Source organism: Dioscorea cayenensis, chromosome 8 (genome assembly GCF_009730915.1).
Source record: "Dioscorea cayenensis subsp. rotundata cultivar TDr96_F1 chromosome 8, TDr96_F1_v2_PseudoChromosome.rev07_lg8_w22 25.fasta, whole genome shotgun sequence".
In the NCBI taxonomy this organism is placed as follows: Eukaryota; Viridiplantae; Streptophyta; class Magnoliopsida; order Dioscoreales; family Dioscoreaceae; genus Dioscorea; species Dioscorea cayenensis.
This window is the reverse complement of record NC_052478.1, coordinates 12,394,879-12,413,317: the sequence shown is the minus strand read 5'-3', so window position 1 is coordinate 12,413,317 and position 18,439 is coordinate 12,394,879. Positions and strand designations below refer to the sequence as shown.

General features: G+C 31.4%; 1 protein-coding gene across 1 annotated transcript; it reads right to left on the bottom strand.

Annotated features, from left to right (window-relative positions):
- Nucleotides 1-4,261: 4,261 nt before the first annotated feature.
- On the bottom strand, nucleotides 4,262-6,568 carry LOC120267286. Its single transcript, XM_039274956.1, has 2 exons — nucleotides 5,169-6,568; nucleotides 4,262-4,946 (listed from the first exon to the last, which is right to left on the bottom strand). Exons 1-2 carry the CDS (start codon nucleotides 6,566-6,568, stop codon nucleotides 4,262-4,264), a joined length of 2,085 nt encoding a protein of 694 aa, XP_039130890.1.
- Between the last annotated feature and the right edge of the window lie 11,871 nt (nucleotides 6,569-18,439).

Genomic DNA, 18,439 nt, shown 5'->3' with positions numbered 1-18,439 from the left:
TATTAGAGATTTACAACTTCAAAAGCTTAATAATCATTTTAATGAAGTGTCTACTAAGCTACTTATTTGTGTTTTATGCCTGAGTCCAATAGATTCTTTTTCACACTACAAGAAAGTAACAATTTACCCACGGACAATTTTGTGGGTAACACTATAAAAATCCTTGGGTAAATCTGTTTACCCAGAAAATACCCAGGGATTTGAGGCCCTAGCTAAATCGCTCGTGGGTAAAACATTACCCACGAAATTTCTTATACTTAGGTAAATTACCCACGGATCAATCTCTGGGTACATAATTGATATCCCTAGCTAATTAATTCCTGGGATTTAATAAAATACCAGGAATTACCCATGGATTAATCCCTGGGGAATCGCTGGGTAAATGTCCCCACGAAACATCCCTAGGTAAGTACTAGGTAAATATATCGTTAATAATAGAAAATCCCTGGGTAAAACCTGGGTAAATATCTATTAATAATATAAAATCCCTGGGTAATCCCTAGGTAACGCTTTTGTGAATTATATAGATTCCCCGTGTAATACCTGGGTAATTCTAATGTTAAAATTTTTAAATTCCTGGGCATTCAATAAGCAATTAATTGAACCTACATCCATTCAATCCCAAATTCAATATAATTTAAAAATAGCAATCTCCAATATTTTTATAAATTATACTATAAATAAAATATAGGAATCCATAAGTATTTAGGATATCAATAATACCACTACATAAGAATGTAAGACATCAACAACAAGTAACAATACAAAAAAATACCCAAAGTTAGACAAGCAAAAAAAAAAAAGTAGCAATTAAAGCACTAATATTTATAAAAGTCAAGGATCTTCACCACCATCTCCATCTCCATCTCTTGTGCCTTCACTCTCCTTTGGTTGATTGTTACTTGCATTTTGTGTTCCATGTAGAGGAGGCATACCGATGTGTTTACACAATATCTCAATTGTTCTTTTCAAATCAACTATCAAATTATCTTGAGCCTCTATCTTCTTCTTCATAATTGCCAACTCATTTTGAAGCTCCTCTTGATTTTGTGATTCAAAAGAGCTAGTACTTGATTTGCTTGCATTTGTATTACCACCACAATAATAAGATGCTTGAGATCCAAGACCATACACCCTTCTCTTTTTTTCACCACCAACTGCCTCATAATAAAGTGCGACCTCATCTATTGGTTGAGAATTATCATTTCTAGATCCAGAAATTGTTTGAGGTGCCTCTCTCAAGCTCAATACTTTATCCTATATGCATAATATAAAATATGTAAATAAATAATTACAAATAAACTATGAAAAATGAAAAATCTTAATGGTTTAAAAAACTTTAAAAACTTACATTGAGTGATTTTGATTTTTCATCAATAAAAGTTTGCCCATCATGCTTCTTAGTATGAGTAAAAAGAAACAACTCATGTGGTGTAGGCATACGGCCTAATGAAGATGCCTATAACATACACAAAATATGCGCTTTAGCTATGATTATTTAGTTAAGAGTAAAAACATATGAAATTTTAGACATTAATAAAAAAAAAACAAATGTAAACAAGGTTTGTCCATCATGCTTTTTAGTAATAATGAATAATAAAAAAAATAACCGGGAGTGTGAACACATTCATCCTAATGAAGATGCTTATAACATTGACAACATATACATTTTGACTAGATATAATCATTTAGTTAACAATAAAAGCAAATGTAATTTTAGACATAAATATAAATAAAGTACTTTACCTTATACTACAACAATTGTAAACTCATATAACATGCAAGTTAATTTTATTATATTGCATTCCTTCATCATACAAATAAATTCTATTTATACTTACAAGTCTTTTGCCATGTTCAACATTTGATATTGACCCTCCAGTATGAGATGATGGTCCTGCAATGCTCCTTCGGTTATTTGAATTTTTTTCTTGTTTCATCTTAAATTCAAGTTTATCCCAAGAGGCTTTCCAATGTCTCCAAACATCATCAGACATGTATTCTGGTTTCTTTTCAGAATTTCTTATATCTCGCAAAAAATCACTGTATCGTTGTGAAGCTTTCACAACCCATGCCACCTTCACTTGAGCCTCCATTGAAGAATCCCACACACAATGCTTCTACAAAACAATAAACTTGTTGATATTCCATAATGAAAATGGAATGAAATAAATAACTTGAATTCAAAATAAAAATACCCTAAACTCCTCAAAATAAAAATCTTTTGTAGCTTGTGAAATTGTTTTCCATATGTAGCCATTAGTGTCCACCTTTTGCTTGAACACCTTTGTTATCACACGTGAACATTTGCTAGAGGGTTCTAACCTGTTATAATTATAAACATGTAAATGTGTTCATATATTATAACATATAATCATATTTAAAAAAAAAAATACTTACAAACCACGATGCGAAGTCTACCTCCATTAGCTATTGCATCAAATGGATCATTACTAGCTTGGGATATAGTAGGAGTTGAAATTGTATGATTTGGGTCATTATTTGCAATATCACAAGATGCATTTGTGGGATTAGTGGCCTCAGTTGCTATATCATTAAGCTGAATGACATTTACAGGATTTGTTAAGTTCTCTTCATTTGTAGGATTAGTGTACATCCCGCAAGACCTTTCTCCTCGATATGGCCCAATCCTTCCTTTACCTCTAGGCATGTCTACAAAAATGACTAAATTGACATAATAACAATAAAAAAAATTCAAATAAAGCATTGCAAATGCATAATAATATCATAAAGAAAAACTTAGAAAATACTACATAAAGTTAAAAGCAATATACTTGGTAAATTAAAACATAACATAGAAAATGCTACATAAGGTTTAAAGCAAATTATACTCAATAGATAAAATAAAACTTGACTTCAAAAATGCTACGTGAAGTTAAAAGCAAAGTATATTCAGTGCATTAGAACTAAAATAACACTATTCACTATCAACAGACATATCATTATCTTCATCATCTTCCATTTCTGTTTCTTGTAAATCAGGTTCAGCAGCATCTTCTAAGTTAACATCATCATGTCCATCATCTACATCAACAAAAGCACCATTTGAATCATTTAAAGGTATTATTGCATCATCAATCATATCAATCGAATGCACTTCTACTTCATCATCTTGGAATGGCAAATCAGTTATAGGGATCTCAATAACTGATCTTGATTTAATTCTACACACAGCCCACCAGTCAACTTTGTCACGCTTCATACTTGGATAAGGTGCATAATATACTTGAAGTGCTTGTTCCGCCAAAATGAAAGGTTCATATTTGTTAAACCTTCTTTTATGGTTGATATCAACAAGATTGTAGTCCTCATGAACTTTCTTCCCAACATTTGGAGTTGGATCAAACCAATCGCACTTGAAGAGGACAACTTTTTTAATTGGAAGTGCTGGATACTCTAATTCGATAATTTTCTTTAAAATACCATAATAATCACTTGATAGCTCACTGTAATTAGAACCTTTGATGCACACTCCACTGTTGATGGTTGATTTTCCCACACTATAATCACTTGTATGGAATTTAAACCCATTAACAAAATATATAGGATAATTGATCACATTTCTTAAAGGCCCCAAAGCAACATCCTTGATGATTTGACTAGTGACATTATTGATTGGATCATGTACCTATTAAATAAATATAAAATTATTATCCTGAAAACATAAAAAAATAATAAAAGAATTATAAGTTACTTACATAACATCTAAACCAATTGGCAAATTCAGTCTCGAGCTTCATATCAACTTGCTCATCAATCATATTTGGCACATTTACCTTTAATTCTTCCACAAATATCCTTCAAATTAAGAATCTTAATTAATAAAAATGATTGTAATAGAATTATATGTTTATTAAATTAGTACTAAGAAGCTTACTTGACATAATGTTGAATCTCATCACAATTTAACAAGACATAAGTTACTGCAGCATTATACTCTTCATCAGTCAACCATCTTGATTTTTGTCGCCCATAAGATTGACCGGGATAAGTAAATATAGAAAGATTTCCTTCACATGTTTCCATCTCACCTCCGTCATCATTACGAGGTACTTTTCTTAACTTTGTGTTAATGTGAGGCTCAAAGTAATGAGAACAAAAGGTAGATACTTCTTGAACCAAGTATGCATTGCAAATTGAACCTTCAACCCTTGCTTTATTGGTTACTTTTAACTTCAATTGCCGCAAGAACCTAACTCATGATTAAATATGCTTATTAGTTCATAAATTAACATTTTCATTAATAAAAATGATAATTATTAACTTTCACATACCTCTCAAAAGGAAACATCCAACGATATTGAACAGGTCCCCCAACTCTTGCTTCATAAGGTAAGTGAATAGGAAGATGCTCCATAGAATCAAAAAAGCTAGGTGGAAATATTCGTTCTAGTTTGCACAAAATCATAGGAATATTTTCTTGGAGTCTAATCATATCTTCTTCTTTAATCACAGTGCATGTAAGGTCTTTAAAGAACAAGCTCAACTCAGTTAATGCTTTCCACACAGACATTGGCAATAATTCACGAAAAGCAATTGGAATTAACCGTTGCATAAACACATGGCAATCATGACTTTTCATCCCAAAAAGCTTATATTTGCGCATGTCCACACACTTTGCCATATTTGAAACATACCCATCTAGAAACTTGAGTTTTGTCACCCAATCACACACAACCTTTTTTTCTTGTGTGCTCAAACTATAACAAGCTTTGGGATATTTACCCGTTGAATCATTTTTCTCCAACTCCTTACGCTTGCAATAAATTTTTATATCCTCTCTTGATTTTGCATTATCCTTTGTTTTTCCTTCAACATCCATCACTGTATCAAATACATTCTCAAAAACATTTTTCTCGATGTGCATGACATCAAGATTATGACGGACGAGATTAGTACTCCAATATGGCAAATCCCAAAAGATACTGCGTTTGTTCCAACCACATAACTTACAAATAGGAGCATTCCATTGTTCAGCACCAGGATCTGTTACTTTCTTCAATTTTAAATCCTCAATTTGTTTTAAAAATTATTTTCCAGTCAACATAAGAGGAGATGGAGAATCTTCAATTCTATTCTTCATGAAATCATTTTTATTTCTTCTAAAGGTATGATGTTCTGGTAGAAATTGACGATGACAATCAAACCAAGAAACTTTTCCACCATTCAAAAGGCTAAATGCTTTTGATTTATCCATACAATATGGACAAGCTTTTTTGCCTATTGTACTCCACCCAGACAACATTGCATATGCTGGAAAATCACTAATGGTCCACATAAGTGCAGCTCTCATAAGAAAATTATGCCTCTTAGAAACATCATATGTGAGAACACCAACTTCCCAAAGATCTTTTAATTCTGTTATCAAAGGTTGCAAGTACACATCTAACTTCTGTTTAGAATTTCTTGGGCCAGGTACAATAATAGTCAAAAACATGTAAGCCTCTTTCATGCACATCCATGGTGGCAAATTATATGGTGTCACAATAATAGGCCAACAAGAATATTGCTTCCCTGATTGCCCAAATGGTTGAAATCCATCTGTACATAATCCCAGTCTTACATTTCGAGCCTCTAATGCAAAAGACGGACTTGTTCGATCAAAATGTTTCCATGCCTCTGCATCAGATGGATGGCACATAACACTATCTTTTTTATTGTGTTCATCATGCCACCTCATATACTTAGCTGTAACTTCCGAAGCATACAATCTTTGTAGTCTGGGTGTAAGAGGAAAATAGTACATCTTTTGATATGGTATATCAATTTTCCCTCTTGGAGATGCTCTTTGTCTATTTTTATATCGAGGATGATCACAAAACTTGCAACTTCTTCTATCAATATCACTATTCCAGTATATCATGCATCCATTAATACAACAGTGAATCTTCTCACAAGGAAGACCTAACTTTGCAGCAAACTTCTTTGTTTCATAAAAACTACCAACCAATTTATTATCCGTTGGTAATGCTTCATTCATTAATTGCGATACTGCATCATAACACTTCTCAGACATATGAAACTCAGATTTGATATTCAACAATCTTGTCATAGCTGACAACTGTGAGTGCTTAGAACAACCTGCCCACAATGGCTCGTCGGCTGCTTGAAGCATGGCATATAATCTTTGAGTTTTTGGATCTGGTGTTTCCTCCTCATTTTCACCATAGTTTGGGTCAAAATTAGAACCAATGGCACCCATGACCATGTTGCGATATAGATTTGATCCTTCTACTTCTTCTGTAAAAGATGAATTACATTGTGTTTGCATAGGATTTGATATATCTAAAGGTTCTCCATGGCAAACCCATTGATAGTAATCCTTGACAAATCCATCTCTAGTAAGATGCAACTTGACTTCATCAGTTAAAAGATACCTTCGGTTTTGACATTTACAACAGGGACACCTTATTTTATCACAATCCATAAATGCTGGTTGATGACAAGCATATTCAACAAATGTCTCAACTCCAACCAAAAATTCAGGATTAATGTATCTACGCCCATCTACAAGCCTGTTATACATCCACTCCCGATCAGTTCTCATTTTATGACTTCTACAAATATGATAAAAATCAACATAACATTAGTTAATTCCCTCCTAATAATGAAAAACAATCCTTATGTCAATCATCTAAAGATAGATGCCAAAAATACATGAACATAGCATTAATTAATACCACTTTGATTATAATATAATACAAATATTAGTCAACTTTTAATAAAAATAAAACATTTGAAATAATCATTTAGAATAACAATACAAAAAAATTAACTAATAAAATTAATCATGAAATCAAGAAACAATTCAAATTGAAATAACACCATACAAAAATCAATTTTTCTCATAGAGCTAGCCTATTGATGGGAACATAGTCACATGACTAGACTTTATGGGATTTGATAAGAAAAGAGATAAATCAATATAGGTTCGACAAATCATGAAAGCTACATTGAGTGAAAACCGATTGAATGAAAATGAGAAGGATTGGGAACACAAAATAAATTTCACTACTTCTTTCAATTCTAGGGTTTTGTTTGCGATTTAATGGGGTTTATGGTCCCTTGTGCCACAGGTTTATCATTACAAAGCTGTGCGCATAAACATGGGCCAGCCCATGAGACTCATAGAGCCCATATTAGCCTAATAGGCCCATGGACGTTCGGGCTGCCCAGTTTCATATTAGCCCAATAGGCCCATAGACGTTTGATGTTAAAGACATAAGGCCGAAGATAAGTGGCCCAATACTTTATATTAAAATTCAATAGTCCATTACTTTTATCAATAATCAATTAATTGATAGATATTGATTTTCATCATTGTTTTCCCTCATATGTAATAATTAAGTATATAAGGTTTAAAGTGAAGATAGAATCATTTAATTAGAATACAAATTATAAATTAGCTAGCGCAATTGTTTGATACATGTCCTTTTCTTCTTCCTTCAAATCAACTACATCTTCCCACATGTTATGTTAGATAGAAAATGGATAAAACTCTCACTATGCTCAACTAATAATTAAAACGTTATTTTAATTACAAGACACAAGAACATCCTTATCGGCTTATCCTTTGGCATATGGTTAGTTAAATCAAAGCTATAAAAATAGCTCACCACTTGCTTTAGCTAGCTAGGCCTTTCATATATGCATGATAAATCTCTCTCCATGAAGATAGGAAACATGATATGGTCCTAGCAACATCTACCAAAACGCATAATGGAATGCAAAGTGATGAGCAAGAATAGTAACTCTTTTGGCTATAACGAACACATAGAGTACTAGTCTTTAATGAAGGTAGGGTAAAGCACAAAGTGTTTTTTAGCTTATCTCAATCTTGTATAATCTGTTGCCCCTAAATAGACATGACTAGATGAATAAATAAGCCCATCTAAATAGCATAAAAATAATAATAAATTATTTTACTATTTTTTTCACAAATACATCAATGATATATATAGTCAGAGACATGCCAACAATTGGAATTAATTATTTAATACAACTCTCATCTTGATTGCTCCAAATTAAGAAAGAAAAAAAAAAGTATTTTTTCATTTAAATCAAATTAATAAATGAACATTTTTTTTTAATCTGAACAAATGGTAGATCAAAATAGATTGGGGGAGTAAAATAACTTTCCTTTCTATAGATGGTCAAATAAACCATTAGGTTGAAAACCTATTAGGAGAAAATAAGAAGTAAAAAAATTTTCAAAAAGAAAATATGAAAACCTAAAAGGTCAAGATTCAAGTTTCATAAGATGACAAACAAATATCTTCACATGAGCAAACACAATTTATCCCTGGCTAAATTTGTGAAGAAAAAACAAAAAAAAAGCAGTTGCCACAGTACATGAAAGGATATACAGAACTTGGTGAAATTTTTTTTGTCAAAGTGTCATGAATTTAAATAGCCCTTTCCATTAAGCAACAAACAGTGGCCTTCTTCCTAAATCCCCCCCAAAAAAAATAATAATAAATAGGGTTAAACCTAAGCATGATCCAACCTTTTTCATGTCAAATCATATTAACTAATTAATGTACTTAAACGTTACAATTCACAATAGATATTGATCATCTTATTCAACTTCAAATAGAAATACAAAATAACATGTTATATGTATTTTATGGGAATGACAAATTTTGAGAGAGTAATTAATAATTATAGATCTTATTCATGAATTGTATGTATTTGTCATGCTCTCTAAATGATAGATTACAGAGGTCCTTTCAAATTAATTTACATGTGTACTTCTTAATTTTAATTAATGGGATGTTGTACGTATTGTACTTCTTCAAAAATTAATACTAGAATTAGTATTTATTTATTTTTAATAAAGAGAAATAGATCAATTTATCTAATTATCATAATTAAAATGTTGAATTTAGCAATCCCTTTCTCCCGGAGTAATGCTATTCTCACAGAATTCATTGCCCGAATTTGCTTCCCGATCGACGTGGACAACCACGTGTCTCACCCACTTATTCTCTCTCTTTTACCCACTTATTTTATTCTCTCACCCACTGATTCTCTCTACTTAAAAAAATTAAAAGCATTGTCAGGACACTCACGGGCTGAAATTTCTCTCTCCTAACAACCCACTAATTCTCTCTCTTAAAATTATAATTTTACTCTCTCACAGTGCTGAAACTCAACTCCCCAAAAGACCAGCAATGCATTTTGTTTTTGTTTTTATTTTTTTATTATTTTTATTTTTAAAATTTTTATTTACATGTATGTGATATGATACATTATATATATGTGAAAGTGGTGCTTTTAATTGGAAATACATATATGTTGTTAATCTTTTTATTCCAAAGGCCAATGATAATCCACACTCAAAATCAAGAATTGGTGATATAACCTGAATCCTTATTAAATTTAGTTGGGGTTTAATGGGGTTTAATGGGGTTATATGGATGATAATCTGTATAACTTAACTTAGATGGGGTTTAATGCATACATAATATTTACTTGTAAATGGGGTTATATGAATGGGGAGTGATTGTATTTGGGTTTGAGGGAAAGCAACAACTAATCAATATCCATTCTTAAATTAGTCTAGATCACAGAATGTACAAAGTCTACATAAAATTAGTCTAGATCGAGAAGCAAATTCTGAGATCAAAGTAACATTTTGAGTTCAATGGAGTAAAACTGATCTAGCAGCTAATCAATATCCATTCTTAAATTAGTCTAGATCACAGAATGTACAAAGTCTAACATAAAAAAATTCAACAGAATCCACATAAATCAAATGCTCATTTCACCTACAAATTCACATCATGTTCACCTGCAAAATTTACATCATGTTCACTTGCAAAATTCACATCATGTTCACCTGTAAAATTCACATCATGTTCACCTGCATTCACATCATGTTCACTTGCAAAATTCACATCATGTTCACCTATATAACAGTCTTAACCATTTAATACATAAAGCTATGCCATGATGTTAATTCAATCCCACAAGGAGAAAAATTCATACACACAACAAACTGCTAGAACAATTTGATAGAGAACATAGGCCAAAAATAGAGAACATAAGACTCAAGCATTGAAGAACACATCACAAACTGCAGTACAGATACACCTGATGTTGGACATAGGCCAAAAAAACAAACTGCTAGAACAATTTGATTTCCATTTATCCACCATATTAGCAAAGCAATGCCCTGTATCACAAAAATAACATCTTCATTAACACTCCAACAAAAAAAGAACACACCAATAAGAAAAGGATAGTTATAACTTACACTAACCAATCCATTCCTACTGCACAATATAGAAGCCCTACCATTCTTACTGTTGAAGTTTTTGTAACTGCATCACCTTAAACACCAATCAATATAAGAAGACAATATCCATAATATATGTGAATTTTGTTTACCTGTGATGTATTTCCAATTAAAAGCACCACTTTCACATATATATAATGTATCATATCACATACATGTAAATAAAAATTTTAAAAATAAAAATAATAAAAAAATAAAAACAAAAACAAAATGCATTGCTGGTCTTTTGGGGAGTTGAGTTTCAGCACTGTGAGAGAGTAAAATTATAATTATAAGAGAGAGAATTAGTGGGTTGTTAGGAGAGAGAAATTTCAGCCCGTGAGTGTCTTGACAATGCTTTTAATTTTTTTAAGTAGAGAGAATCAGTGGGTGAGAGAATAAAATAAGTGGGTAAAAGAGAGAGAATAAGTGGGTGAGACACGTGGTTGTCCACGTCGATCGGGAAGCAAATTCGGGCAATGAATTCTGTGAGAGTAGCATTACTCTTTCTCCCGCAGGTGGCAACAATGTCAAGTCAAACTGTACTTCTAACATAAAATTTTTCACATTTATTTGCACCATCAGCATATTATTTTGCAATAATGTCAACGACTTTATTATCATAAATAAATAAATAAATAAATAAAAAAGAAATATTCATGCACTAAAGAAAGTAATAGACCACATTATATATCATGGAGTTGTTAGCATGGGATAATAAATCTTCATAGGATCAGCTCCATAAAATGTTTCTGCTTTTGCATTGTGTGAAACATGCAGTATTTCTCGGTAGTTCTCACTGATAATATTGTATGAAAAAATTTTAGTATGGCAATATGTGTCTAGCAGATTATTTGGAATAGTCATCTCAAAGAACAACTCATAGTCTTCTTTTTCTCCCAAAGCTATGTATATAGGTGAAAGTAGTATGCATAAACGATTTGGTCCCCCATAAACTACTTGTGGATGTTCCCAAATATCATGATCTCCTCCGGCTTCTAAAATCATTAATTGTTGTGGTGAAATTGCTTGATTGCTCCAAAGAAAGAAAAAAAAAAGTATTTTTTCATTTGAATCAAATTAATAAATGAACATTTTTTTTTAATCTGAACAAATGGTAGATCAAAATAGATTGGGGGAGTAAATAAAATAACTTTCCTTTCTATAGATGGTCAAATAAACCATTAGGTTGAAAACCTATTAGGAGAAAATAAGAAGTAAAAAAATTTTCAAAAAGAAAATATGAAAAACTAAAAAACCTTCACAGGGTGAAGGCTCATCCCTATTAAGTTAATAAGAAGTAAATATTTTCAAAAATAAAATATGAAAAACTAAAAGGTCAAGATTCAAGTTTCATAAGATGACAAACAAATATCTTCACATTAGCAAACACAATTTATCCCTGGCTAAATTTGTGAAGAAAAAACAAAAAAAAAGCAGTTGCCACAGTACATGAAAGGATATACAGAACTTATAAAGCTAATTTATAGTTATACACAGAAGAGTTGGACAAATTTCTGTAAGAAAGTAAAACATGCAACACTCACATTCTTCTGTTTCAAATGGTTATATTTCCATGATCTCACTGGCAATCTAAAATATCTGCCCACATCAAAGTTAAGTGAAATTTCTCAATCATCTCATTTGCAAATCAATTATGAACTAAGCTTAAAGCTCATGATGGGTGAATCAGGTTCCATCTCATAAAATTTAAGATAATCTAAGTTTGTCATCAACACCAATTAGTGAAACAATTATGCTTTGTGGGTTAGTTTAGATTATAACAAATGGAAGATGCTTATTCACTGGCACATACCAGAAGTTGAAATTTTTAGCTCCACAATAACACAAGTTTTTCTCAGACCTTAGCTGAGTGAGTGGATAGATTCAATAAACGATTCCTTTTTTGGCTAATTTATTAGCCAACATGTGGATGTGACAGACTCACGACATTGAGTAAGACTATTGAATTTTTCAGATTATAGGATCCCTATTTCATGTTATTTACTTGTTTCACATTTATGAAATTAGTTACACAACTCTCAGAAGGAAAAAAAAAAATTTGAAATTCAGGGTCCCATATGCTTCTTCAGCCGTGATAGCATTGGATAACTTTAAGAACTGTTGAATCAGTAACATCATATAAGAAAACTAGAGATAAATTACCATGTAGTTCTCCCAAATAAATAAATAAATATTTACCTAGTTAAATTTGTTTGACTCAACCTCATTATAATAGTTGGGAGATCTTCCTTCTCATCTCTCCATTGCACTGAAAACTTAATATCAATAAAGATTGGGTGGACTTTATTAGGGCAAACTTCTGCTTTGTGTTTTTATCAAACTACAGAGCTCAAATTCCAGTCAAAGTAAATCACTAAAGCTCACAAGTGATCTTGATATATTACTTCCAAGAATAAGTATTTATGTTGGCTAATCATCTACAAGAAATTAAACCTTGAATTACATGTACATTTAAATCAACAATCTCTACATGTACATTTAAATTGATAATATCTACTTGATCTCGTTACAGCATGTCTAGAAGAGACTGGCAGTCCTTAACAAGCGTACTAATTGTATAAATTTCAAAATCAAAAATCAAAAAGCTAATGATCAAACTAATTGTACTGAGATCTTCTTTTCTTAGCTTTTTGATTTTGTTAATTAATGCATCACATGCGCTCATATGCCAGGCAATGTTAGAAATTAGCATATACAACTGTTGGTGAAGATTATAATTACAAAATTAAAAAAAAAATATGCAATAAAAAAAACTACAACACAGAACAAACATCCAAATCAAAAGGAAAACAATAAATCCCACACCCTCAAGATCCAGATCAATACTAAATGAATTATGAAATCAACAAACCAAGACAAATCTCGCCAATTTTAACAGATCATCAGTTTCATTGCAAAATATTTCTTCTTGTCGTTGAGTTCATTCATACATTAAGCACTATTGAGGAGCTTCCAAAGCTGATTGAATGAAAATGAGAAGGATTGGGATCTCACCAGTCACGACCAGCGGCTTCTCAAAGTCCGATGAACTCCAGTCCTCTTCGCGTCTTCTCAGTGATAGTGATAACTAAATGAATTGCTAGGTTAGTTTAGCGAATCGGCGATGAAGAAAAGAAGGAGAAGAGATCAAGGAGAAAGTCATACCACCGACGCCGATGAAGTACAAGAATCGGATGAGCTTTGAAGCAATGTTTAGGCACAAGGCAACGCCGGAAAGGTTTGAGGCGGCGGCAACGCCGGTGGTGAGTCCTAAATAGAGAGAGGAGCGCGGTAGAGAACGCGACAATGAGGGTGAGCGGCAGCGAAGGGAATTAGGGATTTGGGGTTTTCATAAATGGGAAGATAAGGGAATTAGGAATTAGGGAGTTAGGGACCTGAGGAGATGAGACAGCAATGGTTTTCCCCGAGGATGACGAGAGAGAAGAGGCGGCGGCGAAGGCGACGCAACGAGCAAGGAACAGTGCGAGATATGAGGGTAGTGTTTTGTTAGGGGGTTAATGAACTAAAAAAAAGGACAAAAGTGGGTTATTTTGTTAATCTGACCTCCTAAAATTACATTTTATCATGGACTTTTTTTTCTTTATAATTAGATATATATATATATACACCTTTTAAGATTCAAAATTTGAATGAATATATTTATATGTTGTTTTTAAATTTTAATTTAATTTTATTTTATTATGGTAGTTTAGAATTTTATTTTTTTAAATAAAATGAGTATTAATTTTTGAAATAAGTATTTAAATCCGTATGTTTTATTAGAAAATTTTTAAAATTTTAGCGTTGGTTCAAGAAACTATTTGATTTTATAAATAGAAGGGGAATGAAGTACTGCTCGGGTTGATTTTGAAAATAAAAGATAATTATGAAATCAATATATTGGTTTACTTTCTCAATATTTATTGTGATTTTTATATTTTAAAAAAAAATTAAATATTTTGATTCTATTTTGTTAAATATTTACTACTTTTTGTTTTTTAATTTGAATCATGAAATTTATATTATTATTTCATATGCATAATAATTATAAATATTATAATAACAATAATTTTATTTATTTATTTTTAACTGATCTTAGTTAAAAATATTATAAAATTATTAAAATAAAATATTTATTGGCCAAAAAAAAAAAACATTCATTATTTTAATAATGTCAATAGTTAATATTAATATTTTAAAAAACCTATTTTAATACATAATATCTTAAATTATATAATCACATAAAAATTATATGTAATAACTTGATTTATATAAAATAACAAGTTGATTGATTTCATTCGCATTTATTTAGGACTTAACTCTTAATTTTTTTTGTTTATATATGTTTAACTATCTTGGTTTTTGTTTTATTTTTTTTTCATATATGTACTATTTATATTTTATATAGTTTGTCTACTGAGATTTTGAATAGAAGTGCAAATAATAATCTTATTTGTTTGTAAATTAAGGAATTCTCATAAGTTTGTAAATTAATTGATTAATTTTTATATCCAATTGATTTTTTTTTATCATCTTATTTTTTCATGATGTTCATATAATTTATAGAATAAATTATTATGACATTATTTATTTATAATTATTTATAATATTTAATTTTTTAATTTAATTATGATTGTTAATATAAATCTAAAATTCAATTTTAATAATATTATGTTAAATCAAATATAAATATAACAATTAAATAAAATTTGAAATAATATATTAAGAGAAAATTAATATGTTGATTAACCAGGGATTACCCACAAATATGTTACCCACGAATAACATGTTTGGGTGATTTGTGGGTAATATTGCAAAGTTAAATTCTTTTTAATTTACCCAGGGATTACCCACCACTATAATACACACATACAACTTTGCTGGGTAATCCGTGGGAATATTATATTTACCCACGAATTACCCATGAACAATTCTCCCACACAAATATTCTCTGGGTATATCGTGGGTAATTTTTAGGCTGGAACTACCCGCTTTATTTACCCACAAATTACCCAGGGATGTTTATTACTTGGGTAAATCTGTGGGTAAATCCCAATCTATTCCCTGGGTAAATTTGATATATTTTATTTTATGAATTCCTTTCTATTCCGTGGGTATTCTCTGTGTATATACCAACGAAATGTGTCCCTGGGTAAATTACCGTGGGTAAAATGAAATTTTCTTGTAGTGTCATCTTTTGATAAGAAAAGATTAACTCAGCTTGCTCAACTATATCCAAGTGATTTTTCAGAGGTGGAAGTCCTTGCTCTTGAGAATCAATAAGAGAATTATACTATTGATGTGAGATCCAGTACAGATTTCAGTAATCTACCAAGAATTGATGATCTTGCTATAAGTATGGTGAGAACAAGAAAAAATATTTTAGATCCGTTGGTTTATAGGCTTATAAAACTAGCTCTAATTTTACCAATTTCAATTGCAACTGTGGAGAGGGTTTTCTCTGCAATGAAGATTGTGAAGACTCGATTGCGCAATAGAATTGGTGATTAATTCTTAGCTGATTGCCTGGTGACGTACATTGAGAAAGATATTTTTGATTGCATAGATAATGAAGCTATTATTCATTGTTTTCAAAATATGAAATCTCGTAGATGTCAATTATGAATTTTTTCTTGTTAATGTTTTGTACTAGTTATGTATGTAAAAGACTTTAACTAGTTATTATATTTAACTTGTGTTATTATATAATTTTGATTGTATTCAAAATTTGATATACAAGATTTTATTTGCCCCCTTTTGAAAAATTTCTAGCTCCGCCACTGTCAATGATAGTGTGGGTTGTCCCAAAGAACAAAAAATACTAAGTTTATGATATACTTATTATATTTTAATAACACTATCAATATTTAGAAAAAAAACCTTCTTGACAACATATTGGAAAATACCATTATTAAAATGAGTACCATTAATTGTTATACAAACATTTTTTTCATATATTTTACTGAAAATTTTTGCCTTACCAAAGTAACTCCTCAATTTGTTTTAGTAATTTCCATATAATTTAGAGGAGTTACTTACAAAAGTCCTAATTCATTTAATTATCAATTGTGCAATAATTTTTTATTTGGTCCTTCACTTTTTATTATTAGATAGATACTTATTTGCATTATACTATTTCTTGACATCGAATTAGGACTCTCTTCTTTACTTGATTAATTAAATTATTTTAATTAACCAAATCGATTAGATTGAATTAACACTTAATAAGACCCAAGCCAAATAAGCTATTCGGTCCACATAATTAGATTTTTCACCAAAACCCTAACTATGTGGTCCAATGAGTAACAATTACTGAACCTTGATCCCAGTATTCTAAGTGTATGATCCTGTAGGTCCATTGAATATAGGCAATGAGCTTAAACAACTTTAATGCTCATAAATCAAAATTATTCTTTAGCAAGATAATACGATTACGCAATATTAAACGATGGTCAATTTCGAGAATTAATAGAACCTATCGCAAACTCATACAATCCTTTGCCACTGAATATCTTAATTAGCATTAGGCATGGAGCGAGTCACCCTTATTTAATGCTAATTAATTTCTTGATCTCTTAGTGAATTGACTAGGTCAAGTAAATGATAACTCTTATTATTTCCCTTAAGCATGGCCATGAACTACTCAGTCTCACTAATCAAGTAGCCAATGATATTCACTCTCTCTACAGAAAGGAGCAATCCCTTAACTTCACTCATGTCTCTCAGCATGAACTGTGACATGCCTAAGCATACCCGTACTTGCCACTCAGTTATGAATAATGTTAGAAGTAAGTCAAAGCATGTAAGGATTCATCTGAGATCAATAGTGATTTCAAGTTGAAGGATTCAAGTACAAGAATTGCTTAAGAAAAACACTTATGACTTTACAACCATGTAGTGTTCTCAAGATCGGATCGATCCAGGTACACTGTTCTCTAACAGGTATTTATATCCTTTGATTGATATCCCATATCCTATGACCCATAAAACAAGGCCATCTCACAAAAGATGTACTAGTCTTAATTTATTTTCATTCCCATGAAAATAATCGACTAGGGACATTTAGAATATTGTTCCAGTTTATGCTCCAAGATTTACTATCCAAATCACGCATTTGATAACTTAAGCAGAACCAATATTCAATGATGTTTTATCTTATTAACTATACACATAAATAACAATAGATAAAATGATACCTCATAATGATTATCTAAATAATAAGAGTTCATACAATGTATTGGGCCTAGGGTTTACACTAACAAGGCGCACAACAAGGGTTAAGCAATGCACGAATCTCGCAAAGGGAAATAGAAGATTGGCGCAACCTACTAGCCATAGAAACCAGGGGGAGTAGAATGAAACAAGCTAGGGAGAAAGAGATACCTTGAGCTACAATGAAGAGAGGAAGGGAACTAAAAAGCCAAGGGCCAACTGTATACCTAATACTTGAAAGAACAATGTGGATCTTTAAAAAAAACGGGAAGCATGATTGTGCTTCGACCCCTGCTCAAGGTCGTGCTCACACTCTAAAATAAAACCCTAAAAGAGCATGGTCATGCTTGAGACAGTAGGCCATGCTTTTTATTGGAAAACTTCACAAAACGCAACAAAGCATGATCCTGCGAGGGGCAGCATGACCGTGCTTGTAAAAGCATGGTCACCACCATAAGCAAGAGCAAGCAGTACTTGCTCCAAAAAATGGAATTTCTATAACTTTCGCAAAATAAACGGCCACAAGCATGACCGTGCTTGATCTAGACAAAAAAGAAGCTACAAAACAGAATAAATACACTCCTAAACAACCATTAGCATGAAAATAGAGCCTTAGAGTGGAAATGTGAACACTATAGTACCCCTAAAATGGTCCAAATGGAAAAATAACTAAGTCCAACAGTGGCAATAACCAAACAAAGACAAACAACTGAAGAAAACCAAAATGCAACTAAGATAAAAGAAAACACTTGGGTTGCCTCCCAAGAAGCGCTTGTTTAATATCACTAGCTTGACATACCTGGTTATTCCTCAACTGGATGACACAAATAGTAGTTGCTCATGGGGTTACGCTGAGAATGATTTATCCCTAAGGGAATAAGGTTTCAAACAATGACCATTTACCTTGAATGTGTGTCCTTTACG